Source organism: Podarcis gaigeae (genome assembly GCF_964106915.1).
Source record: "Podarcis gaigeae genome assembly, chromosome: 3".
NCBI classification, from domain to species: Eukaryota; Metazoa; Chordata; class Lepidosauria; order Squamata; family Lacertidae; genus Podarcis; species Podarcis gaigeae.
The window spans coordinates 100981798-101008036 of NC_139680.1; the positions used below are offsets into that span (position 1 = coordinate 100981798).

General features: G+C 39.2%; 1 protein-coding gene across 8 annotated transcripts in view; it reads left to right on the plus strand.

The window, feature by feature from the left end:
• PPM1B (protein phosphatase, Mg2+/Mn2+ dependent 1B) overlaps nt 1-26225 on the plus strand; it is a 42462-nt gene extending 16237 nt beyond the window's left edge. For 4 of the 8 annotated variants that reach the window (XM_083733711.1, XM_083733709.1, XM_083733712.1 and 1 more), the window contains 5 exons: nt 1756-2624; nt 3241-3358; nt 14830-14941; nt 16873-16930; nt 22693-23720. In XM_083733711.1, the coding sequence (XP_083589837.1) occupies nt 1779-2624; nt 3241-3358; nt 14830-14941; nt 16873-16930; nt 22693-22983 (1425 nt within the window). In that variant the 5' untranslated portion in view covers nt 1756-1778 and the 3' untranslated portion in view covers nt 22984-23720. Of the gene's footprint in view, nt 1-1755; nt 2625-3240; nt 3359-12402; nt 12633-14829; nt 14942-16872; nt 16931-22692; nt 23721-24361 lie in introns of those variants that run through there. The other 4 variants (XM_083733713.1, XM_083733715.1, XM_083733714.1 and 1 more) reach the window with 2 other exon arrangements.
• Nucleotides 26226-26239: the final 14 nt, after the last annotated feature.

Consider the following 26239-nt stretch of genomic DNA (forward strand, 5'->3'; position numbering starts at 1 on the left):
CATTTTGCACATAAGCAATCCTACATATATAAATGAAGCACAACTAAAATATTTGTGAAGCTTTCTGAAGTGTATTTTAATGCTGAACAGTAGTGATCCTTTTCCGAAGATTTCATTCTAAAGCTGCTTGACTCTTAATATATTAGTCGTGTGGTGTTCTGTTACGAGGACCCTTTTGAAATTGTGCTATTATTCCTCTGCATCACTGGTTCATAGAATGTAGCAAATGCTACCTACTTTATGTTGTGTTAAGGTAAAATAGATGTTTTAACATACCATTTTATCACTTATGGTGGCTGTGTAGGGTAACAAAAGAATTTTGGGAGATAGTGTACTTAAGCAAATGTTTAAAAGAATGTTTCCCAAGAACCCAGCTTTTCTTTGGGGAATAATAATGACAGAAATCCCCAAAAAACAAATTAACTCATGGATGTATGTAACAACAGCTGCCCAAATTCTAATTGAACAAAAATGTAGAACAGATATTGTCCCATTAAGAGAAGAATGACATCTCAAAATACTAGAATATATAAAATTAGCCAGCATGACAAACAGATTAATAAATAAAGATAAGAGAATGAAAGAGGATTGGATATTACATATAGACTATATGGGAAAGTATTATAACAAGAAAATAATCATAACAGGTTGGAAAAAACACTCAGCAGTATATGTTACAACATGAGATTACGTAAAATAATGAAAATAATTTAGAAGAGTAAATAAATGCAGTTAAAAGGTCAGATAGGAAACCATGGAAAGAGTGGAAGGGAATTAAAAGTAAAGAGATATAGGATTTAAATAACTTGAAAGAATGTAGTTATGTTATTATTAATACTACTTGTTCATGATTTATATTTATGCAATTGTCTTTCTTAACATTTTGTGCATGACTGTAACATAGTATGTGTTCTTGGTGAGATATAACAGAAAAGCAAAGAAGAAACATTTTTTTAAAAAAAAAATATAGATGTGTCAACATTCACTGTATACCTGTAGATGTACATGAAGCAAAAGCAGCTTTTTAAATTGTAGCTTGGCCTGCTTGCGGGGAACATAAGATTCTGTGTTTATGTTGGAAGACCTTTTATTTTATTTTTTTACTTTTTTTTCCTTTGTGTTAACATTTCAATACAAATGAATTAATCAAACATCTGTATGCTAGTATAGGCCATGGAAGCTCTGGTTTAGAATGCCATAGCACCATCGTAATCAATAAATTTCTGTAATCCAGCTATATAATGGGTGCATTTAATTGGTAAACGACATACAATTTTGATTCAGGGAAGGAAGCCATGAGACAATCTGTGCATTCATAAGAGTCCAGTGGAGTAACACTTAACTGTACAACTTTATACTGGCTGTAACTGAGAAGTAAGCATGTTTGCTAATTTCTGTTTAAAGAAGCAAATACAGCACCCTCCCCTTACACATGGAAAACAGTACGTTGGGGTACAGGGTTGCAGACAAGATGTTTTTTATATGGAGGAGCTTTCATGTTCGTTACTTTCCCACCTACAGTCTGATGCTACAGTCCCTAGAGGTCTGCATGAGTAGCTTGCTTTCATAATACTTAAAAAGAAAGGATAAGGACAATAAACAGCAGATATTAGTAGTCTTTCTGTCTGCCATGACAATCTATTGTTCACCATAGTTTTCGCAGCCATGATCAGGTTGTGTTGAATGATTCAAACAGTTCTTTGCATGATTTCTACTTGATACTACTTGTATTGATGGTCAAATTTTGTTTTGCAGATTTCTTTGCAAATTAGGTAAACATGGGTGCATTTTTGGATAAACCAAAAACTGAGAAGCATAATGCTCATGGGGCAGGAAATGGGCTGCGCTATGGCCTCAGCAGTATGCAAGGATGGAGAGTGGAAATGGAAGATGCTCACACAGCTGTTGTAGGAATTCCTCATGGTTTAGAGGACTGGTCCTTTTTTGCTGTTTATGATGGTCATGCAGGATCTCGTGTGGCAAATTACTGCTCAAACCACTTATTAGAACACATCACTAACAATGAAGACTTCAGGGGAACAGAACAGCCCGGCTCTGCTCTTGAACCTTCAGTGGAAAATGTAAAGAGTGGAATCAGAACTGGCTTTTTGAAAATTGATGAGTACATGCGCAATTTTTCAGACCTCAGAAATGGCATGGACAGGAGTGGCTCAACAGCAGTGGGAGTTATGATTTCACCTGAGCACATTTACTTTATCAACTGTGGAGACTCTCGTGCTGTTCTCTATAGGAATGGACAAGTCTGCTTCTCGACACAGGATCACAAGCCTTGCAATCCAAGGGAGAAAGAGCGAATCCAGAATGCAGGAGGGAGTGTCATGATCCAGCGTGTTAATGGCTCGTTAGCAGTTTCTCGTGCTCTGGGGGACTATGACTACAAATGTGTGGATGGCAAAGGTCCTACAGAACAACTTGTTTCTCCGGAACCTGAGGTTTATGAAATTGTAAGAGCAGAAGAAGATGAGTTTATTGTCTTGGCTTGTGATGGAATCTGGGATGTAATGAGCAATGAGGAGCTCTGTGAATTTGTTAAGTCTAGGCTTGAAGTATCGGATGATCTGGAAAAAGTGTGCAATTGGGTAGTGGATACTTGTTTACACAAGGTATGCAACTTACTCTTTCTCTCCAAATAATTGAATAAAGTTTTTCTTTTTTTGCAAAATCAGAAAACTATCCTTTAGTAAAATAGCATTGAAAGGATAGTTTCCCAGTAAAGAATAAGTCAGTGCAAATTCATGCAATTGTAAGCTTGTTAGGAGATCACCCAGCTATTGGATTTATGATTTTGAAGGAGGATTGATAAAATCCAACTTCAGTAGTGCAGCTTAGTACATTTGAAAATGATTATTTTTGACAATGTTTCTCAGTATTCAGAAGATGAATGTAGAAGGCTTGGATTGCCAGAATTGAGCAGCTTTTTCCTTGAGTATTCTGAAATGTTTTTAAATGAACTTTGATTATCAATATATTAAAAGGAATGTCAATGAATGGTGCAGCATTTCTTTTCTACTAATGGTTGTGCAAATTAAGGTGGAAATAGATAACAAGGAATAAAGTAAAATACGTTCTTAACCACAATAGGACACATGAGAAATGTATGTCAAACCAGTAGTATTTAAGATTTTTAAAAATTTACACTGAATAATCAGGTGGTCTGAAGTTGTGAAAGAGAGAAGCTAAATCTCAAATTTGTACTATTTTTTTCCTCCCAAAATATAGGGAAGTCGTGATAACATGAGTATTGTTCTAGTTTGCTTTTCAAATGCTCCTAAGGTCTCAGATGATGCAGTGAAAAGAGATGCAGAATTGGATAAGCACTTGGAATCACGGGTGGAAGGTAAGAAATTGCATTCTGAATTAGAAGCTTCCTTTAGTTGGTGATGCACACAAACACACAACCAAGCTCCCAGAAGCAACTATAGGGCTTTCATCAAAATTTCGCTGGAGTATAGCACTAGTACAGCTAAAGAGAATTTTTGGTCATAAATGTACATCTGAACCACAGGAATCCAGAGAGTAACCCAGTGTAATTGCTGGTATTTTTGTCTGGGCTTATACAGATAGTTCAGCTCCAAAATTCAGTTTCTTATTTGAAGAATATGCATTATCTTGCAAATCTGCCCACTGGCCAATTATTAGTAGTTCAAGGTGGTAACGTTTTAAAGCATGGTACAGTTTCTACTATCGTGCCAGCAGATGCATTGGGACTTCTTCTCTTCCCACTTCTGCACCTCCCTCCCCATCTTTTTCAGAGAGTCCTCCAATCCTCAAGCCGATTTTTAGGGTGCACAGGGGGAGGGGGCTGCCAGGCAAAGTGGCTTATATTTTTCAGCTACTGTAGCTATGGGATAATTTGGATTGGTGTATGTGGCTTGATATGCTGAACTGGCAACACCACCATTCATATTTTGTAAGCTTTCTCTACATAAGAATAGCTGCCTGGAAGGTTAAAATATACTCAAAGTTCTGGTGCATATTTGGTGTGTGTTTACAAACCTGAGATTTTACTCAGGAACGTAGTGAGTTGAATTATGAAATATCTGTGTGCCTAAATGTTTTTAAATCAACCTGAAGTTTAATTGGGAGATGAGAAATAGCCAGAAACCTTCATTTGATGGTATATTTTTGTGGTAGTATATGGTACCAAGTTTACTTGAGTACAGGCTATTTTCAGTGTAAATTACTTCAGAGGTAAGCCACTTCCCCCTACCCCACCTCCTTTTGAAGTGTTTCTTATGAAGCTTACATCCTGTTCATAGAAGAGGGTGCAAGTAATGAAGTATCTTCAAGGTAGAAGGAGGTTAGGGGCTTGGGTATAAGTCAGGGATACATCACCTGTGCCCTTTCAGGTGATGCTGTACTGGAACTCCTATCAGCCCCAGGTGATGGTCATGGATCTAGAGAATTTTAGTCCAGCAACATCTGAAAGGTCACAGGCTTCCCACCCCTCATATAAATGCCAGTATTAAATGTTCTGAGAGAAGCTGGTATTGCTTTTCAAAGACCTCAGTATCTTTTACTTTTATATATTTTGGGAGAAGTGGAAGGCTAACATTCAGACCTTGAGAATAGAAACTACTATTTTGCATAATGGACTTTTGAATATTGCATTTATATATTTTTTGGAAACTGAAAGGAATACCGGTGTAAACTTACCATTCTAGTTCCACCTACTCATATTAATTTGACGCTGCTCTCCTTTTGCTTTCTGACCCACAAAATCAATAACCAACTTTCCCCCCTCAGTTCTGTTTTGTGAAGTTTTGTAGGTTCTCTATTTAAACCAGAGTGGCTGATAAACGTGACTCATAACTAAGTTTTTTGGAAAGGTTTGAATTGCAAGATATTCCTAGGCAAATTAGGCTAATTTGGATATGGTTATTTGCATCAGAGAATTGCCCATTTGCATTGGAAAACTATTCTGATGCCCTAGAATAGGATACAATTTAGCATATTTATTTTACTTGTATTAAATAAACAAAGCTTTACAATACCCCATACTATATTTTGCCCCAATACAGCAGAAGTATTTTACCTGAAATATTCAAGGGCAGGAAATTAAAACACACTTAATGTAGTTTAAACATTATATTACATATAATTCCTTATTGGAATACTGTAATTGTAAAAATTTAAAGTACAATAACATATACTTCCCTCGTGTTGTAGTAATTGAAGGTGGGGGGGGGGTTTATTCAGTGCTCTGCTTGTGGAGTTGCACTTGTGCAGTGGAACACCCTCTAAATCTGCTCCGGAGGGTCATCCAATCCTCTGGAGCAGATTTTGAGGCAGTGTGGGGAGTTGTAGGGGACAGGAAAGAGTGGAAAGTTCTTCTGCACAAGTGAAAGTGCTGTTCTAGTGAACCAGCAGCATTGGATATGGCCAAAAGCTACTGAAAACCGTTTAAACTGAAAACCAAAGAATTAGGCATACTTGCAAGGCATGAGGACCTAAAAAATGATAGTTACAATTTTGAAATTGCCAATCTTGCCTAATACTGTATTTGCAGTAATGAACTTCTGAAACAACAACAACAAAAAAAAAATCCATGGAAATAATGCTCAGAAAAGTTGTCCGCATCACCTCTGATAATGGAGTAAGATGTGGAAATGTGTTGACAGCATCTTCAACCAAGTGTATGTTTCTGCTCATGTTTGATAACTCAGGTCTGCACACCTTGCTTGTACTCAGTCCCAGAAAGATTAAAACTGTGACCAAACAGTGAAAAGTGCACCATGTGAAGCTAAAGTCTGCACCTCGTATAGATTACTATAAATATGTATGATTTCTTTTTACATAAGCCTTCAATCTTTATTATGAACCGGAATTAAAGTTCCTTCCCCCCAGCCATTAGATACCCTTATTGACCATGAAGGTTTCAGCAGGCATTGCTCTCACTTATTGACCAGGATAGGCTGAAGGGATCCCTAGTTAGAAGGCTTGGTTCCTGTCTGTATTGATAATGGGGGGAACTGGTTTAGGGTACTTGGCTACGCTCCACACTTCATGCTATAAAGCACCTACTGAAGAGGCAGATGCAACATTGAATTCAAAGGGCCACTGTCTTATTTGAACAAGTCTTATTTGTTTGGGTCATCTGTGTATGGGGCTTTCAGTTTTTTTCTGTTTCTTTCCTTGATTTAACTATTGCAATGTACTGTTAAAGGATGTATCTTGAAAGCATCACCCAGTAAGCTTGCAGAATTGACCTGCTTATCAAACATTTTCTTGGAATCTCTTCATTTAACTCCTAGAAGTTCCCCTGGATACAGTACTTGGCATTGTCTGAGCTAATGGTTGGTTGTAAACTTTTTTATTAGCTTCTTAAGCTTCCTTGCAGATCCTGACTGGGTACAAAATTAAATGTGTTTGTTGTCCTTAACAGTGTGGTGAAAGAGTTTTGTGAGTTGGAATGGGGTGAATAATGATCAACTAGATGATGAAATATGTCTTCATGACAGTACCTATTTCAAGGGTTAAATGAAATATTTTATTTAGTATTAACATTGTCTAGGATAGTTGTTAGAATAGTGCATGGATGAGCTTTTTCAAGTACTAAAAAGTCTACATTGAGATAAGTTACTGTTTAAAAGCATTAGTTTTTAGGGACACTTGCAGGTAATTGAGCTGTTAGTTAACTTATTATACAGTCTGGTCATAATGCTGTAGAAAATACAGCATAGTGTTTGGGTGGAATGGAATGGAAAATTATTATCTAGATGGGTGTTACCTAATATGCCCAAGTTGCTTACCTTTGTGCAGTTCTTGAACTATAGAAGTATGTGTTTATACCATTATCAGGGCACCTTGAGTCTTGTCTGAATCAGGAATGGAAATGGCATTGGAAAAATATATAGACTAATTCAGCTGGAAAATTCACAGCCTAACATTAGGTCAGTGTGGAATTTAGCTGTCCACTTCCCACTGTGGTCTCCTTCTCTCCAGCTTACAGTCCTGGGAATCTCAGCAGGGACAGACTTTGGTACTATGGTGCCCTGAGCTAGGCCCAAATTAGGTGCCCCCCTCTCAACTCTCTTGCCATCCTGGGCTTTGGAAAGAGGGCACGAGGGCTCCAGTGGGGTCCTAGGGCCCCTCCCATTTCTCCAAAGCTGGGTAAGTGTTAACTAGACTTTGGGAAGGAAACTATAGGACCCCCTCAGGACTACCACACCACCTTCCCGTAGCTGGGCAAGTGCTTACTGGCTGCGCTTTCTGCTCTGGGGAACTGGTTGTGCTGCCCTAAAACCACCTCTGATCTCAGTGTTCAGAAGAAGGGGTCCTACACTGCTGCTTTGCTGCAATAGTGCCAAATACTGTTTAAAATTAACTATAAATGTTTAAAGTTACTTAAACTGTTATGGCAAAGCAGCAGCAGTGCAGGTGCACTGTGGATGATCACAGTGTCTTGCTCTGTGAAAGGGCCCCTTCAAGACATAGGGAGCTGCCTTATACCAGGTGAGGCAACTGTTTTAGCTCAGTATTGCCTACACAGACTGACTCTCCAGAATTTCAGACAAGAATCTTTCTTGGCTACATCCAGAAATGCCAGGGATTGAAACTGGATCTTCTACATGCAGAGCAGATGATGTAGCACTGAGCTACAGTCCCACCCCTCCTCAAACTGATATTTAGGGTGGGCATGCCAGAGTGTACTTGGGTTGCTGCCACTTTGACATCAGATAAGGAAGCATGGCTAGTGAATAGGAGAGTGGGCTAGCCAGAAGCATGGTGGAGTTGACTTGATGGTGGTGGGTAGGCTTGTCAGCAGCAGATGTGGGTACACAATCTCTGGTCCCTCCCAATCCAATTCCAATAAATATCTGTTGCTTGTAGACATAGGACATTACAAATACAGTAGAATCCTATTAGCACAGACATAAAACGTGGATAAATATATTCTCCATTCAAAATGCAGTCAAAATAATAGACATAACACTTCCTGGGGTTACCCATAGATTTAGCTTGCTCAAATTAACAAGTCATCTTTACAAACCACTGACATTTGGTTCAGGTTTCTCACTCGTGGCTCAGTGTGACTCATGATGGGATCAGTCCACCATGTGCACACGCCTTGCAGTATTTTGTCTCAATGTTAAGCACTTTTTGCTGAATATACCAAGTTTATTAAATGTTCAGAATAGTCAGCCACCTACTTCATCTGTCTACTTGGTTTTGGTTCTTGGAGAATGTTAATCTGGGTGCTATCTTCAAATTTTTTTTAAGTGGGTTGGCTAGTTTGTCCTTCTCTGGGTGAGACTTGCAGGCTGGAACTGAAGGGAATTGAGTCCAACATCACTTGGAGGGCCCCATGGCTACCCAAATGTACCTGATTGTCTAGCATAATTTATATTGTTTATTGACTGCTGTGCCACAAAGTCCTATATAAGCTTACCTGGTTTTGCACCTTTGCATGTTGTTGAGAAAATAAGATTGTGTGTCTTATCTAGGTCAGTTCACATGCAGAACCATGCCATGTTTGGTACTATAGGAATGAGGCTTGTACTGTTGCATTTAATCTGGAGAACTATGGTTTGTACCTGCCCAGCAATCCCTGCCTTAAATCCTGGTCTGCAGGGGAACCACAAATAATACATGTTAATTGTTTGATATGTTAGATTAGTAGAAGTGTCCTACCCCCATGTCCAGAAGGTTCCCAAGTCTGACCACACCCCAGATCCATTCACTGAGTGTGGATGTCTACACAGGGGAATCTGAAAGTCTCTAGTCATTGGTTTCTTCTGTATAGTTACACATGCTCAATGCATAGATGTCAAGGGTAGGGCCACCAGCAGAACTGATGATAACTTGCATGTAAATGATGTGTGACAGCTTCCCCAGCTCTTCTGGGGAAACTGGTGGAAAGTATTGTTAAATATAAAATAAAGCATATAGAAGAACAAGTCTTGTTGAAGCAGAGCCAGCATGGCTATTGCAGGGGCAAGTCCTAGAATCATAGAATCATAGAGTTGGAAGAGACCACAAGGGCCATCGAGTCCAACCCCCTGCCAAGCAGGAAACACCATCAGAGCACTCCTGACATATGGTTGTCAAGCCTCTGCTTAAAGACCTCCAACGAAGGAGACTCCGCCACACTCCTTGGCAGCAAATTCCACTGTCAAAACAGCTCTTACTGTCAGGAAGTTCTTCCTAATGTTTAGGTGGAATCTTCTTTCTTGTAGTTTGGATCCATTGCTCCGTGTCCGCTTCTCTCGAGCAGCAGAAAAAACCTTTCTCCCTCCTCTATGTGACATCCTTTTATATATTTGAACATGGCTATCATATCACCCCTTAACCTCCTCTTCTCCAGGCTAAACATGCCCAGCTCCCTTTGCCGTTCCTCATAAGGCATCGTTTCCAGGCCTTTGACCATTTTGGTTGCCCTCCTCTGGACACGTTCCAGTTTGTCAGTGTCCTGTCTAAATAATCTTTCAGAGTTATTTGAGTGTCTACAAGCACTTGACATAGTGTACTTGGACATTCAAAAAGCTTCCAGCAAGGTACTTCTAAGTAAATTTAGCAGTCATTGAATAAGAGGAATGGTCCTCTTGTGGATCAGGATTTGGTTAGGTAGCAGGAAGCTACCTAACCTAGACCTACTTGGACAGCTTCCCAAATGAAGAAATGAAGAAAGTAGAGTCCCCTAAGGGTCAGTATTGGGACTTGTGCTTTTTAACTTGTTCAAAAATGATCTAGAATTAGATGTGAACATAGAGGCAGCCAGGTTTGCTGATAATAGTAAAAATTGTTCATAGTCACTAATACAAAAAGATTGTGACAGGATTCCAAAGGATTCTCCAGACTGAGTGAATGGGCAGTAAAATGGGGAAGAAAGTTAAGTTATTTTGTTATTGCCTATATGAAAGCAAGGAGGAAGTTTGGCAGATTGGAAAATAGTGCATTCAGGCTAGATTATTTTCCATTTGGGAAAAAAAAATGATAGCATCATGGAGAGGATCCCATCCCATGCTGCATCCTATGTTTCCCCTTCTGCAAGTTCTACTGTATGTGGTTATTCCTAGGCTTACCCCTAGATTGTTCCACTCAAACAGAGGCCATTCTCCTGTTCCTCATAGAAGTTGCTGGAGTGAGACAAGACTTATGGGGTATAATGCTATGTTCTATCTTCACTGTTGGAGGCATCATGCCTCACAGCACCATTTGCTGGGCATTGCAAGTGGAGAGGCTGTCACTGTACAGTGGTGCCTCGCAAGATGAAATTGATCCGTTGCGTGAGGCTCTTCGTATAGCGTTTTTTTCGTGTTGCGAAGCAAGCCCATTGACACCTTAGTGGATTAGCGCTATTAGCGGTTTAGCGGCTTTTAGCGATCAGCTGTTAAGCGGCTTATCAGCGGATCAGCTGATAAGCGGCTTAGCGGTTTAGGAAAGGGGGGGGAGGGAAAAAACCCCCGCAAGAACTCGCAAGACATTTTCGTCTTGCGAAGCAAGCCCATAAAGAAATTCATTTTGCGAAGCGCCTCCAAAACGGAAAACCCTTTAATCTAGCGGGTTTTCCGTCTTGCGAGGCGTTCGTCTTGCGGGGCACCACTGTACTCAGAATCTGCTTGTGGGTATCTCATGGAGATCTGGTTGGCCGCAGGACATAGGATGCCTTTTGGCCTGATCCAGCTGGCACTTCTTTTATTATGGGGAGTTAGGGGTAGGGCAACTGAATAATTTCAGGCCTGTAAGTTCCCAAGAACAACCTCTGCAATGATGTTTACAAATGGCATGCAAAATGAAAATTAGTTGCACAGTGGCTATATAGTGACTAGATCTCCACAAAAACCTCCTTGACATTTCAGTGTGGTTCTTTAATCTTGAGAAGAATGAAAATCTTTCACAACAACCTGCCAAACATATCATGTATTTATTCCCAATATAAACTCTGTTATTAGCAGGTACACTGAAGTTAAGATTATTGTGGTATAGAGAAGTTTATGTGAGAGGCTTAGCCAGAATGGTTTGTGTGTAAGGGGAAAATCTGAGAGCTAAGTATAAAGGTAAGTTGAGTTTCATGCATTTTGTCTTATTAGACAAAGAAAGTAATGTAAATCATAATCAGGAATTCAGAGGGAATCTTGCATTTCAATATATCTATCACTTTCTGAATTGGTTCAGTTTCCACCTTTTGTAAAATAAGTATTTTGAACCTGAAAGGCATGCATATAGAACTGGCATTAAATAGTTTATAACTAAATTGTACAAAATTCAGCTAATACAATCATCAGTTTATTACGGCCATAGACCAGCAGTTTCCAATTAATACTAAATTTGGAAGTTCTTTATCTTTAAATATTTGTTTGGTAACTTACATTCTTCGTGAAAGTTGCATCCTCAGAGGAAAGAACTCAAAATTTGAAAGTGTAGTTAGAGGAAAAAATAATTGCTACTAAATTTGCAAAACAGTAAAGGCAACTCATGGAAGCTATTGTGCTAGTTATTCTACTCCTCTGCTTACAGGACACTGGTTTCCTTAAAGAGTGGTGTTGGAAGCTTGGCTTCTCTAGTACACTTACAAGAGGATGGCTGAGCACATCCCTATTGATTAAAAGTACTCATATTTAAGTTAATCTTACTTCATTTGTGGTAAAGTTGGTTGAATGGCCTGAAGTGAGCAAGTACGCCACTTAACAGCCTGTAGTTCTGTAAACTTTTGCAAGAATCCACACTGACAGCACATTCCCCTACTTAACTCTTCTCCAAAGGTAGTGGTTGTTGGGCCATGCTTCTGAGCTTTATAGGTGCTTTTCCTAACAACCAAGAAACTTAATGGGCTCAAATGTTTGTGGCATTTACATGTCAAAATACATTTGCTACAATCAGTGCTTGCTTGGTCCCACATTGTGGGGATTTGGAGCATTACATTTTATACTACAAAACTTGTTGCAAGAGGGACTTTGTGAAGGGCCCTTTCATGAAGTGCTTGTACTGTCGGGAAGCTTGCTAGAGCTTGTCCCCAGTCTAGGGGGATCCATTCCATTGGTGCAAAAAGTAAGGAGATTTTTAGTATCATTTCTGTACTCTGCTTCATAACCGGACCCACGTGCCGCATAACTTCAGAAGTTTAAAAGCCTAGCTTATTATGTTTTTCAGGAAGAACTACTGTTTGGTAATTGCAATAAAATGCATTATTTCCTTCAGTGGAATAATTACCTTTGTCTGGCCACTAGGCTGAGCACTTCTAAGATGCAATATGTTCAAAATGTACCATAGATCATGATGCATCAAACCGATTAAAAGGAGGGGCGGTGTCTTTATTACCACAGACAGTTTCATATACAGGATAGCTCATGTATAGTGTTAAGCCGAAATATTCAACATAATAAGTTACCCATATTTTTTCAACCCTATGTGTGCTGCTTTTGATTTTTTTCTCTACAGGAATTGCCCAAGTCATTCAATGTCCTGTACGTTGGATGAACTGTAACAACTTTAAGTGACACATACTTGACAAGAAATGAGAGTTAGAGTATTGAAGGACTTTTATTTCAAGATAGAAGAATATAAAGAAAACAGAAGAGAATTCAGAAGAGCAGACTTATTTTTCCCTTACTTTTTTCTTTCACTTCAGATTTCGCCTAATTCCAATAAATACTCTGGCCATTGACAAATGTCTATTGTTTTCTTAATTAAGTAGCTTGAATTGGAACTGTGGTCCAATAGATGTAGAGATTGTAGTTTTGCCTAATTTTTCATAGAACAGGATTGCAGAAAATCCTTTGGGGCAATATGATTTCTTGACTTCACGTAACAAGGGAATGTGTTAAAAAGCTTCATAGAGTAACTTAGATTTTTTTATTTGCGTTGGGTGTTTAAATTAATCTTTCAGGTTTAATCAAGAATTCACATGTTACCAAGTTTTGGTGGGAGGAATGTTTGAGGGATGTTTTTGGAACTTGCACATCACCCTTGAAAACAACAAAACTATTCTTTCCACAGTTTTGTGTACATTTATGTGAATATAGTCAACCTGTTGAAAAGAGATGAGAAGTGTGTCTATGGTGTAAAGATACAGTGAGGAGAAAATACCTACAGCTTAAATGCACTTTTATAAATAGTAGTCACCAATCATGTGTACTTCCTTTTGTTGTGGAAGAATGTCTTAACTGACCCAGTCTTGATTTGCAGCTTTCTTTTGTTTTATTTCCTTATTCTATAAATCAGCACATTAACTGCTATTATTTTATCTTTCTGGATTTTGAACTGGATGTGGATGAAATGTGAAGGCAAATAATAAGAATTATTGCACTAAGACTTCTATAGTTGAGCATAGCTTGATCATGGGAGTCCAAGTAAGCTCTAGAGTAACTACAAGGGTAATGGCTGTATTTTATTGGGGCTCTTTAATATGATGAAGGAACGGGGGGGGGGGGAATGAAGGTGGAGCTAGAAAGAAAAAGCCAGTTGAAAACTGCTTATACAACATTGTCTTCTGTTGAATATATTTCCCACCTAAAGCCACCAGGTGGTTGATTGAACCTTCTGTCAGTTTTCATTGAAGAATAGCATCCTTTAATATATTAGCTCATATTTTTCATTGAGGAAAGAAAGGTATTGTTGGAATATAGGTAAGCATCATAGTGGCAGTGATGATAAAAGGAAGTGTAGAGCGGATGAATGGAGCCAGAGAGCTGGATGTCAAAATAAATAAGCAATTCTGAAAGAAGGTTGAAGGAAAAAGGTAGAAGGATGAAATGAAAATGCAGTTCTCTAAATGGTAATGAAAACTGGAAAAATATTACTAAACTAGATAGGCAATCTTGCTTGGGACAGATGAAATTTTAAAACTCCAGACATGGAATCCGTGTGAGAGAAGATCTAGCTGTGAAGCTTCAGAGCGTCTTGTTCTCCATATTTCTTAGAAGTTGCACTGCTAGTCCAATACGCAATTTCCTATTTAGATTACTATATAATTTAAAAATATGTCAGGATCATAATAACTGTGCAAATGAGATTTTACACACAAGAGTTTCCATAGCAAATAGAACACCTTGGAGAAGTGTTTGTATGTGCCTGTGCGTACATCTGCCATTATTTGGGAGAGACCATGACTGCATTGCAGCCATGTACAAAATATTATAAAGTTGAATTCTCTAGATAGGGAATGAGAAGCCCAAAAATGTCTACTTGAGATCACTTTAGCTGTGTAGTCAAGCATTTCTAAGTTGGAGAATTATGCTGACCTTGGTAATTTTTTTCTACCTCTAATATGAGCAGTAAAACAGGAATATTCCTATTGATTCTGTTCTCCAACCTAATCAGTGTTGGATTGTGCACTACTACCTCAATTTTCTAAGTGGGCATGAACACAAAACTATTGCCTTCCGTATACTAGGTGCTCAGCATCTCTTCTCCACACACATACCCTCCACACACACACACACACACACACACACACACACACACACATCCTTAGTGGTCATTTTGTAAAGCTTGCTTTCTAGGGCATGTGTGAAACTAGTGCCCAAAAGTAAGGAATATACACATACAATCCCACAGTATAGGCTGATGCATTGAAGTTTTGCTGTAATCTCTTTGGTTTGGAACACAGCCAACCTTTCAGACTGATACTAAAATAACAAGTTGTCCATCCCTTTTTTAAATATATGGAAAACAATTGCTACATGTTGTGAAACACTTTATTGAGTGTATTATTTTGCTACACCTTCATGCAGGTAACATTTTTATATAGTTCTTGATGTGCACGTGTATTTGTACCAGGTCTGAGATATTTGCATTGAGTATCACGTGTAGGGTTTTCTGTGTCTCCTCTTGGTTGTAATAATTTGAGCATTTTCTTTTAACTAGAAATTATGGAGAAGTCGGGCGAAGAAGGAATGCCGGATCTTGCTCATGTAATGCGCATTTTGTCTGCAGAGAATATTCCAAACTTACCACCAGGAGGTGGTCTAGCTGGCAAGTAAGTGCAGAATGTCAATGAAACTTAATTATGGCTTTGAAACGGTGTATACAGGCTTACATCTTATATTGCTAAATTGTTCAGCCTGTCTTCTACATGCTATTCATTTCATAAAAGTGTAATTCAATCATTTAGCGGCGTTTGATACCGTCGACCATGACATCCTTCTGGACCGTCTTGAGGGGCTGGGGGCACTGTCATACAGTGGTTCCGCTCCTTCCTCCTGGGCCGTGTTCAGAAAGTGGTGGTGGGGGATGAGTGTTCAGACCCCTGGGCTCTCACTTGTGGGGTGCCTCAGGGTTCTGTCCTCTCCCCCATGCTTTTCAACATCTACATGCAGCCGCTGGGAGGGATCATCAGGAGGTTTGGGCTGGGTGTTCATCAGTATGCAGATGATACCCAGCTCTACCTCTCTTTTAAATCAGAACCAGTGAAGGCGGTGAAGGTCCTGTGTGAGTGTCTGGAAGCGGTTGGAGGATGGATGGCGGCTAACAGATTGAGGTTGAATCCTGACAAGACAGAAGTACTGTTTTTGGGGGACAGGAGGCGGGCAGGTGTGGAGGATTCCCTGGTCCTGAATGGGGTAACTGTGCCCCTGAAGGACCAGGTGCGTAGCCTGGGAGTCATTTTGGACTCACAGCTGTCCATGGAGGCACAGGTCAAATCTGTATCCAGGGCAGCTGTTTACCAGCTCCATCTGGTACGTAGGCTGAGACCCTATCTGCCTGCACACTGTCTCGCCAGAGTGGTACATGCTCTGGTTATCTCCCGCTTGGACTACTGCAATGCGCTCTACGTGGGGCTACCTTTGAAGGTGACCCAGAAACTACAACTAATCCAGAATGCGGCAGCTAGACTGGTGACTGGGAGCGGCCGCCGAGACCATATAACACCGGTCTTGAAAGACCTACATTGGCTCCCAGTACGTTTCCGAGCACAATTCAAAGTGTTGGTGCTGACCTTTAAAGCCCTAAATGGCCTCGGTCCAGTATATCTGAAGGAGCGTCTCCTCCCCCATCGTTCTGCCCGGACACTGAGGTCCAGCTCCGAGGGCCTTCTGGCGGTTCCCTCACTGCGAGAGGCCAAGTTACAGGGAACCAGGCAGAGGGCCTTCTCGGTAGTGGCGCCCGCCCTGTGGAATGCCCTTCCATCAGATGTCAAAGCGATAAACAACTACCTGACATTCAGAAGACATCTGAAGGCAGCCCTGTTCAGGGAAGTTTTTAATATGTGACATTTTAGTGTATTTTTCATCTCTGTTGGAAGCCACCCAGAGTGGCTGGGGAGACCCAGCCAGATGGGCGGGGTACAAATAATAAATTATTATTATTATTATTATTATTATTATTATTATTATTATTATTATTATTATTATTATCATCACTCCCACACATCTGAATGGAGGAAAGCTGGGCTGGGCTTGTTGACACATGCATGTATTTTAATCTTCCTTTGTGACTGATTTAAATGTATGGCATGGGCATATAGTTATTGCTGCATCTTTTTTTAACTACTTGCAGAAGCCAACAGTTTCAGTTGTATTTTTATCCCGCCCTTTCTTCAAGACATGGCAGAGATGCATTTTAGCTTAATGCTCTGTGTGGTAGGTAGGCTTGAGGGGGAAGAGTGTGCCCAAGACCACACTGTAAACCTAAGAGCCACTTCGGCAAAAGTGCTTTGGAGCTGTCTTTCAGAATGGCAGGTGGGGATGGCAAGTTGTTGAATGTCTTCCATGTAGCCAGTGTTTTGCACATTTACACAACAGCTCATGAAACAGTGCCATTGGCAGAATTTCTGGCCGCCAATTGGGAAGCCTATAAGCAGAGCAATAGATTCCCACTGTTTAGCCATCTTGACTAATAGAGCAGCTTGTTTACTTTTGTATGTGAAAACCTGCTCAAAACATAACTTAGAATTTTACCTTTGTCTAGGCGAAATATTATTGAAGCTGTTTATAACAGGCTGAACCCACACAGAGAGAATGATGGGGTAAGTTCTGCATTTGATTGCTAGCATTTATTGATGCAAGTAAATTATAATATTGCAGTGGGGGATGTTATAACTGTGTGTTTGCAAGTGCATTGTTCCATGCCACCAAAAAATACATTGAATTTAAAGGGTTAATGGATCCTCCTGGGATGTCTTGTTCTGAAGAAGCAAATTGCTGCTATTGCTCTATACCAGAATGCAGGGTCACCAATATAAGCATTTCTTTAAGACTATATGCTTACAGTAAATAGGTGAGAGACAGGCATAAATGTGTGACACCTAATGTTGAGACTTCTTCATTTGTTAGGCCTTTATCAAATATGCAACTGGTTTTCCTGTTAGGTACAATTTAATTTGTTGTGCCATCTTGCCTAGTAGAAAGGCAATAGGGTGATCAAGTGGATACATTTATTTATTTTAATTTCCTAAACCACCCTTCAACTAGTAGATTCCAAGATAGTGTATAATAATATAAATAATAATAATAACAATTCATTTGTTTAAGCAATTAAAAAACACACAAATAGTAACTATTAAGTAGAGGCCATAAAATAAATTTAAAATGTATAAACAAATATGTGGCTGGGGAAACACAGCCAGATTGGCAGGGTATAAATAAAATTATTATTATATATCACCCTGGTACTGAGATTGTAGTGTCAGCACCAATCAAACCTCCTTGGCAGAAGGTGTTCCAAAATTGAGGTGCCACCACAATAAAGGCTCTCTGCCTTCTATGCACACAGTAAGAGAGGGGCTATTTATGATTAAGTGATATGAAACACTGGTTTCTGTGGGAATAGTACAGTGAGATAATTTAGGTAAGACCTGATGCTATGGTTTGAATACTTAATTAGTTTTCTCCCATTGATCCAACTGTTTTCTATGAAAGCCAATTGGACTCTTTTGTTTTCTACTTAGAATTGGCAAACTAGGAATCTTAATTTCACTACTAGTATACAGGTTTCAAAATACTTTCCCAGGCTTTCTTAGCATATCTAGATTTCCCTGTCAGAGACATCCTTGGCAAGGTGTATAGGCTTGCAAGGAATCACAAGTTTCTTATTTCCTGACTCCACCTACATTTAATAACGCTGTGCTATTTCAGTAAGCTAACTTTACTATGTAATGTAAAATAGCTTAAGCTTTGAGCCATGAGTATTCAGAGCTCCCAACAAAGTAATCTAGGCCCCAAAGAGTGAATTTGGTATGCTGTGTTCTGTTTTAGTTTTGGCATAGGTGTTGTGCTTAGTTAGCAAAACTTTCATATGGAAATGTGAATTGTAAATGCCTGTTATAACTGCAGAGAAGAATACAGAATAACCTAGATGATGCGTAGCAAAAGGTGTGTTTCTCAAAAATTGGCTTGTAGAAATGTGTGCTAACGTGAACAGCTTAATTAAAATGTGCTAAAAGTACACAATCTCTAGTTTGTTGAAATAAGCATTTTTAACGTATTTTTTTTTAATAAATTCACTTGGAAGAAAGTCCCATAAATTTCAACTGAATTAGATTTTCTGTTCTCAGCCTTGGTCTTGAAGTGCTGTTGGTGAGGTTTTCCCATTTTTCTTTTCTTCAGATATTAAAAAGTGTGCTATCACATTGATCTACATGAATACATTCTTGTGCACTAATAATGTATTCATTGGCATTTCCCCTTCAGGGATAGAGTAGAGCAGAACTTCTATTTTTTGTACTCTCATAATAGCATAGAAGGTGTGTTTTCTGTGTTTCCCAAAGCAAATGAAACTAATTTATACTGAGTCACACCATTGTTCCATCTAGCTCACCACTGTCTACCAGGGTTGCAGTTGTGGGAAAGTCTCAGCAGAATCTGGAGATGGTGCTAATTGAACTTACCTGTAGTTCCTTTTGCAGTCAAAGAATGTGCTTTTTCAGAGTTATGAAGCAAGAACAGTAGTTTCTCCCACTAATGTAGACTGTTCTGCACAGAGTTATGGGCCCATCCAGCTGCTTCTGACTCTGATTTTGGGAACCTTAATTGAGCTTTTCAGTGTTATGCTGAATTGTCAGATTTGGTGGCTCGGAATAGGGCCATGGTGAATGTGGAACAAGTGAGATAGAAACTGGGAAAGAGTGCAAGCTTTCCATTTTTTTAAAAAAACCCCACATAATTTTATTAATTCGTATTTTCAAGATAGCCTACAAAAGAGAACCATAAAACAAATATAAAACAGATCAAAAACATCAGAAACAAAAGCAATTATCGTAGCAACAATAAAAATACAAGAAGCAGTAGATTTAAAATCCAAGGTTTCCAATTTCTGATGCAGGCTTAAAAATCTCACCTGCTCTGTGGTTTTTACAGGCCTAGTATGTATTTTATTTGCTTAATTCTGTGGCATAATGGGTGGAGGCTTCCTTATGTTGCAATTAATGCAATGTTAACAGATGCCCCACTTACTTCATTACTGAAAGTTTATTTATGTGGCTGAATTGGCCCACAACACTCAGAAATACCTGCCATTTATATCCATAATATAGAAAACATGACAAGATTATAGTCTGACTGCAGAATGAGAAATAGTATCCATTCACATTAATATACTGTATGTGCACTCTGTGAATACTACTTCACTGTAAAAAAAAGGAAAGAAATCTGTCAAGGCCAGTTCTCAAACTGCTTACAATACATTTGACATATCTGGTGTATATCCAGATCTGAGAAAATCTGTTTTCCTTCCTGAAAACATATTTTTCATAGGTTTGCTTTTTTGTGTTCTAATTTTTTCTCCTAATTTCATATGAATATTGGGTAACTCGCTGAATTTAGTTTTGTGTTAGAGTTTACCATTAGAAAACTGGGAGCACTTTGGATGCAAAATTAATGCATAATAGTTCTTCATGTCATCAAAGTCCGGAGCAGCTTAGGGTTGGATCTAGTGTTAGTCAAACTCAGAGTAGGCCCATTGCAATTAATGGAACGTGATGAACTTGGTAGAGTCATTGGAATTAAAGGGTGTCTGAGTAAAACTTAGTTGGCTACAAGCCTCAGTCTCAAGGTATTTGGGACTCATGATTCATGTGAGGAGGTGGTATCAATGGCTGACATTTTATATTTTCCTAATTGGGTAGCAAGGGACAAGGGTGGCGCTGTGGGTTAAACCACAGAGCCTAGGACTTGCCGATCAGAAGGTCGGCAGTTCGAATCTCTGCGACGGGGTGAGCTCCTGTTGCTCTGTCCCAGCTCCTGCCAAACTAGCAGTTCGAAAGCACGCCAGTGCAAGTAGATAAATAGGTACCCCTCTGGTGGGAAGGTAAATGGTGTTTCCGTGCACTGCTCTGGTTTGCCAGAAGCGGCTTATTCATGCTGGCCACATGACCCGGAAGCTGTATGCAGGCCACGACTGGACCTAATAGTCAGGGGTCCCTTCACCTTTACCTAATTGGGTAGCTACAGTTTCTGAAAGAACCATCAAAGGACTAGTTGTTAGAATGTTCAGACTGGTCTTTCCGAGCCCTCCCTGGAAATGGGACTGTTGCATGCTGAGCATGTGCTTTACGACTCATTGAAGGTCCCTCCACTTTAATTTTGGCTTGTTCTGGGCACAACCAGCAGAAACCTCATCAAAAGGAATGAAGGTAGTACACTGAAGTTTCCTGAAACAGAACAGTATATTCAGCTTCTTGTATTCCAAGATGCAGTAGCCTTCCTGTGATGATCCTACACCTTTTGAGTTGCTTGTGGTCATGATGAGAATGTGAGTTTGAGGTGCAAATGGGAGATGGGGCACAGCAAGAGGGATAAATGGGCGAAGCTCTGATGGTAAAAGTGCTTGGCTGGCAGAAAAGAGCTTCTGTAGATGGACATCTGGGAGGTTAGCTGTTGGTAGAGGAAGGTTCTGTACTTGATAGTGTCACACATCCCTTTTTTGTTCTCAGAATTGGTTGCCACTGTGTCTGCACAATAATGGTAGTCCTGTGCTTAAACACACAGCACTGCTGCTATTGCCTCTCATTTGTTCTTAATCAGTTTGTATAGTGTGTTTGGTTTAGCTAAGGTATGAGGATACCTTAGCTAAGTATGAGGATCAGCCAATGAAAAGGCCTAAGAAAAAGCCTCTGAATTAGGTACCATTTCTTTGGAATGGGCCAATTTGCAATACCAGTGATTTTGAATTGGGCATGAATCCTTGTTGATAAAGCCAGAGGGTTTACTACTAAGCCCTTATGACATACGTGACTGGGGAAGGACACTTTGCCTCCTTTGAGAGGCATATTTTGCTACTTTCGGCTATAACAGGGACCTCCAACCTTCTTGAGCCCGTGGGCACATTTGTAAACTATAGAAACTATTGTGGGCAGCACACACTCATCGCAACCCCCTCCCCACTTCCCCCCTCCTAGCAATCAGGCTTTAAGTAGAAGGATTCCCCCCTTGGGGGAATTTTTGAGGTCACAACTGTGGAGAGAAGGGTTAGCTGTCTGCCTCCCAGTTACTCCTCCCCCATTGCAGTTAGGCTTGGAAAAAAACATTTCATTTGTTCCAGTAGGAGACTTGTTTAAAGCTTAATTGTGTTTGTGAAGGGGTGTCCCAGCTAGGGAGAGGAGAGTTAAGCCTTCCTTCCCTAGCTGTGCCACCCTCCAAAGGTCCCCCATGCAAAAGCTTTGCTTGAAAGAAGTATTCTGTTGTCTGCAATAGAAAGCAGCCTTTAAGTCCTATAAGCACTGTAATCAGTGTGGGGGTGCCAGTGAGGGTCTTGGTGAGCACATCTGTGCCCACGGGTGCTATGTTGACAATCCCAGAGCTGTATGTCTCATCAAAGATCCTTTATATTACTAGGCACAGGTAATCAAACAGAATGAGCATTAAGAGCCATGCTGGATCCAGGCCAAAGGATGGCAGTAGCCCTTTCTTGCAGTTGTTGCCTAGCAACTAATATTTAAAATACAGGCTTCCCCGGATACTGGTGGCATCATATAGCCATCACGATTAGTAGCCACCGATGGTTCTCAACTCCCTCTTAAAAGGACCTAAGTTTAAGGTTGCCAACAAATCCAGTGGCAGTGAATTGAAAAATCTGTGTAAAGCACCACTTTTTGCCTGCCTTGAATCTAGTTTTAGTGTTCTAAGAATACTAAATCTTAAAGTCATAACATTCAGCAGACTTAAAATTAAAGTGCCTTTAGGTTCTTGAACTCTGGGGATATATTTTGAAGAATTTGTAAATTAAAACAAAGTTCTTTTCACAATGCCATCTGCATATCTCGATAGATTTGTACTTTTGTGGAGAGTTAGCTTGTACTTGTTACAGTCTTCCCATGAGTGCACCCAATTGGCAATAAGTTTTCCATTGGCAACTTCATGTGACTTACTCAATTACACCTAAAGTATCTCTTTCCTAAACAAGATAAGTAGGAACTCATTTTACTTAAGCTGTTCACAATTTTTTATTTTGTTTTTGCTGTGTTTCAAAGCACCAGTGGTATATAATTTATATTTAAAGGTCGAAATTTATATATGCTATCCAGCCATCTGCAACTGTCTTGAGTGAACAAAATGCCCATGAAATGGTAGAATAGGAAGGTCTGGTTCCACATTGCTTTTTCACAATTAATAAACTTCCTTTAACCATAAGCATTTAGGACACTTATCTTCCCCAAGGCTCATTAAGACTAGCTGAAAGTTTACTTCTAGACCATAGAACTCTAGAGATTCTTCATAGCTTGTCTAATGTATTAATAAATTTAGAAATATCCTAGTTTAACCACTGATTCTGGGGTCTTGAATCTTAAATAAGGACCCTGGCGAAGCCGCAGAAGGTGGAACACAGGGAAAGTTGGTGGAAGCTCTCAGACAAGTGAGAATTACTCATAGGGGGAACTACCGCCACCTTCTGGAGGACGTGCTGATTAGTTACAGGCTAGCTAGAATGCAGGGAGAAGAAGGCTTTGATGAATCGGCTACAGCCTCTACTTCAGATTCCTCTGATGGATCCAGTGACCAAGAGACAGACACCAAAGCAGAAAGTGAGCAGAGTGCTCAAGAAGATTCTGAGATGGGCGATGAACAGGGTGCTAAAAAGTTGTAATACCTTAATTTTTTTCACACAGTTGATGGTTTAGTGATTATAATGTCTTGGTCTCTTGCTATTTGTTACATCTTAGACAGTTAGCTTTCCTCTTAAATTTATTTGTACATGCTAAATGCATAAAAGGTATTCTTCTCTCTGTGTGTTTTGTGTGTTGGAGAGTTCTTCCCGAGAACTGCTGCTTGCGTAGGCATTGTTACTGCTTGTCCTCTGCATGCATGGCAGGAAGCAGAGCAGCAAAATTCTTGTACATTGGTCAAGAGGTTTCTGTGGATTTTAGTCTCATGGCATTGGGCTGGAATTTGATAGTCTAAGAAGAATGTCATATTGTAAATGCATTCAAGTGAAAGCTATAACTTCTGTGGTTTTCATTAAATTGGTAGAGCCTAAAATTGTCACCTTAATCCAGCATTTACAGTGTGTTGATTATAACTCACTTTCTTTTACTTATTACAGTGATGTAGATATTGCATGTTTGTATTGTGAATAGTTCTTGTCATGTCAAAGGCATATTAGCCCTTTAAGTTTTAAGGCATGTTAAGTTAGTCATTATATTAAAATATACAGTGTTATGTCAGGCTGTAATTTGGACTATATCATCTGTACCTGATTTTCTGAAATTGTATTCAGGATGCACTTATAGCACCTATGTATCCAATGGATAAAATGTATTGACCATTAGTGTTTAGTACATGAGTTATTATTGTCTACGACCAAATAAAATATGTGTGGAATAATCTGAATGCATATTGACTTTATTTAAGCAGTTTGGGGTAGTTCAAGTTGCCATCAAACAGAGCAGAATGTGTAATATCTAATATGTTAACATATGAGAGTGATCTTTATTCGTATTAAGTTTTAACTCGCTGAACAAATTTTATTTCAGAAGTGATACTCCTGGGCCAATAATATTTGCTACTTTTATTAAGTTTTCTGCCATTGGATAACTGACTTGTTGACACATTGGAATGTAAAAATGATAGTGTTAACACGTACAAAAATTTGTATTGGGTTATGGGTTCTTTGGGTTAGGACCATTGCTGTGCTCGCTCACCTTTTTGGAAAGGCTTGCTTTGAGGTGTTGCTATCATACTTCCAAAAATTATACTGACTGTCTAGCAGATGCCTAGGCTAATTTGCTTGGTCACAGTTTCAAATGGTTCGTATTCCTGGCAGTTTATTCTTTTATTGCCATTATGTTCCTGGGTTAGCAGAGGAGGGAGAGTGATTGAACCACCTGAGGGCATGATGGTCTGGTAAGACTGTGGAACCAGAAGTCCCAACTCCTGCTTTTATGTTTATTCCTTGTTGCAATTCAGGACAATGCGGATTTTTAGGCCAGTAGAACACTAACAGTTTCCTTCTTCTTTTCCTGTAGGGTGCTGGCGATCTAGAAGATCCGTGGTAGCCTTACAGATCTGCTAAAAATGCTTTTGAATCTGAAAAATGGGGGAAAAACTTTTAATCAGTTTTCTTCAATACAAAGGAAAAATTCTGGTGGATTTCCAACATTTTGTGAAATGGGCAGAAAGAAATTATTAGGATTTTCCATCATTTGTTCATATTTGTGTTTTCTGATATTGCCACTCTTAGCATTGCCTGTACTACAGTATTTTTACCAGCCTTGGGCGCATTGGTTACATCTTTATGGAGCCTGAGCCCTAAAAACCAAGGAAGGAATAATGCTGGGAGCACATCACTAAATGTACATAAAGTACCATGGGATTGTAGTTGTACTCTGAAGACACACTATGTTTTAACAAAACTTACAATAAATGCACAATTGAGTGCAAATAATTGTAATGAGACACTTACTTACTTCACCTTACCAAGATGGAAGGCTTTTGCAGCTCTGGGCTTGGAAAGTCATTTCAGTTGGGCAATATGCTATAGGATGTGTATTTTTTTTTATTTTAAATTTTCCAGTTTTACCTGTATTACCAGACTGTTAGGTTTTTCCCTACAGTGTCCAAATTGTGATATGTTGCCTACTGCTTGCTTAAGATAAAGTGTATTTGGCAATAATATAAGAAGATTTTAGGCATCTAAAACCAATAAGAATTTTGCGCATGTGTATAACACATCCATAAACTCTTGCTAGAATAAATCTTTTTAAACCAAACAACTTAATTTATGGTTAGTTGTAATTTGCTTTGACATCTCACTCATTGCTGCAGGTTTTTTTTTTAATGCTGAATATTTGCCTTTATTATAATGTAAATTGTGATTTTGTTCTAAATGTGGTTTTCTATAGCCCCCCCCCCTGATTTCTTATCAGCTGTTAAAAGAGGTCGAGTAATATGGGTATAATTTTTAATTGTTTGCATTATTTACAAAGTTCAAATTATCACTTTGAGATTACTATAAATACAGCTAAAATTATCTATTTTAAATCTAAGAAAATATTAGAGATATTTTCATGGGTTCAGTGACCTTTCATTTTATAAGCAATGGGCATGGTACAGAGTGGCCGTCATGTAAGGTACTTGAAGATTCTTAGTTTAATTCTATTTTTGCAATAACCTTATTTTTTTTTCTTAATTCTTTTTGAGTTGTGCATGTATTGAGTCCAGTTAATGCTGAAAGTGGAGAAGAGTAAAGTATTTATCTAAAAAATAAATAAATAAAAGCTATTGGGGAGGGGAAACATTGAATGTATCCATTTGTACATGATTTACATGCTGTGGATGCCTTGTAAACATTTTCCTATTTGTTTAAAACTGTGTTTCAACGAGGATGTAGTTGCCCTTGTGTGTAGTTTAAGCTAACGACAGTCATCAACTGGTTTTGTGTGAAATTCATGGTATTTTTCTGTAGCTTCCCCCTCATACACACACTCGAGTGTAGATCCATGTACACTCTTGTAACCTGGTGCCTATAGCCAGTTTTCCCGATCATTTGGTTCTTCGTGTATCTGATTTGGGGGGGGGGAGGGGGGCGGTTGGGAGGGGCTAGAGGATTATTGCCACAATATATTTTATTTATTCATTAGATTTTAGCCTTGTAAGTTAAAGTGTTCTAAATGATGATGTTAACAGGTATTTGTCCCTACTGGGGTTTTTTTTGGGTTGTTTAAAAGCTAGGGAATGAAGAATGCAAAATGGTTTACTGTTCAGACTGTCTGCTCTGGTCCAATCCTGTACTGATAGTACCTTCCCAGTATGATATTGTGATGTTTCATACAATACAGTGAACATAACCAACTTGTTATCTTCAATAAAGGATTGCTAAAACAGTGAGAAGCGCAGTTTTGTGG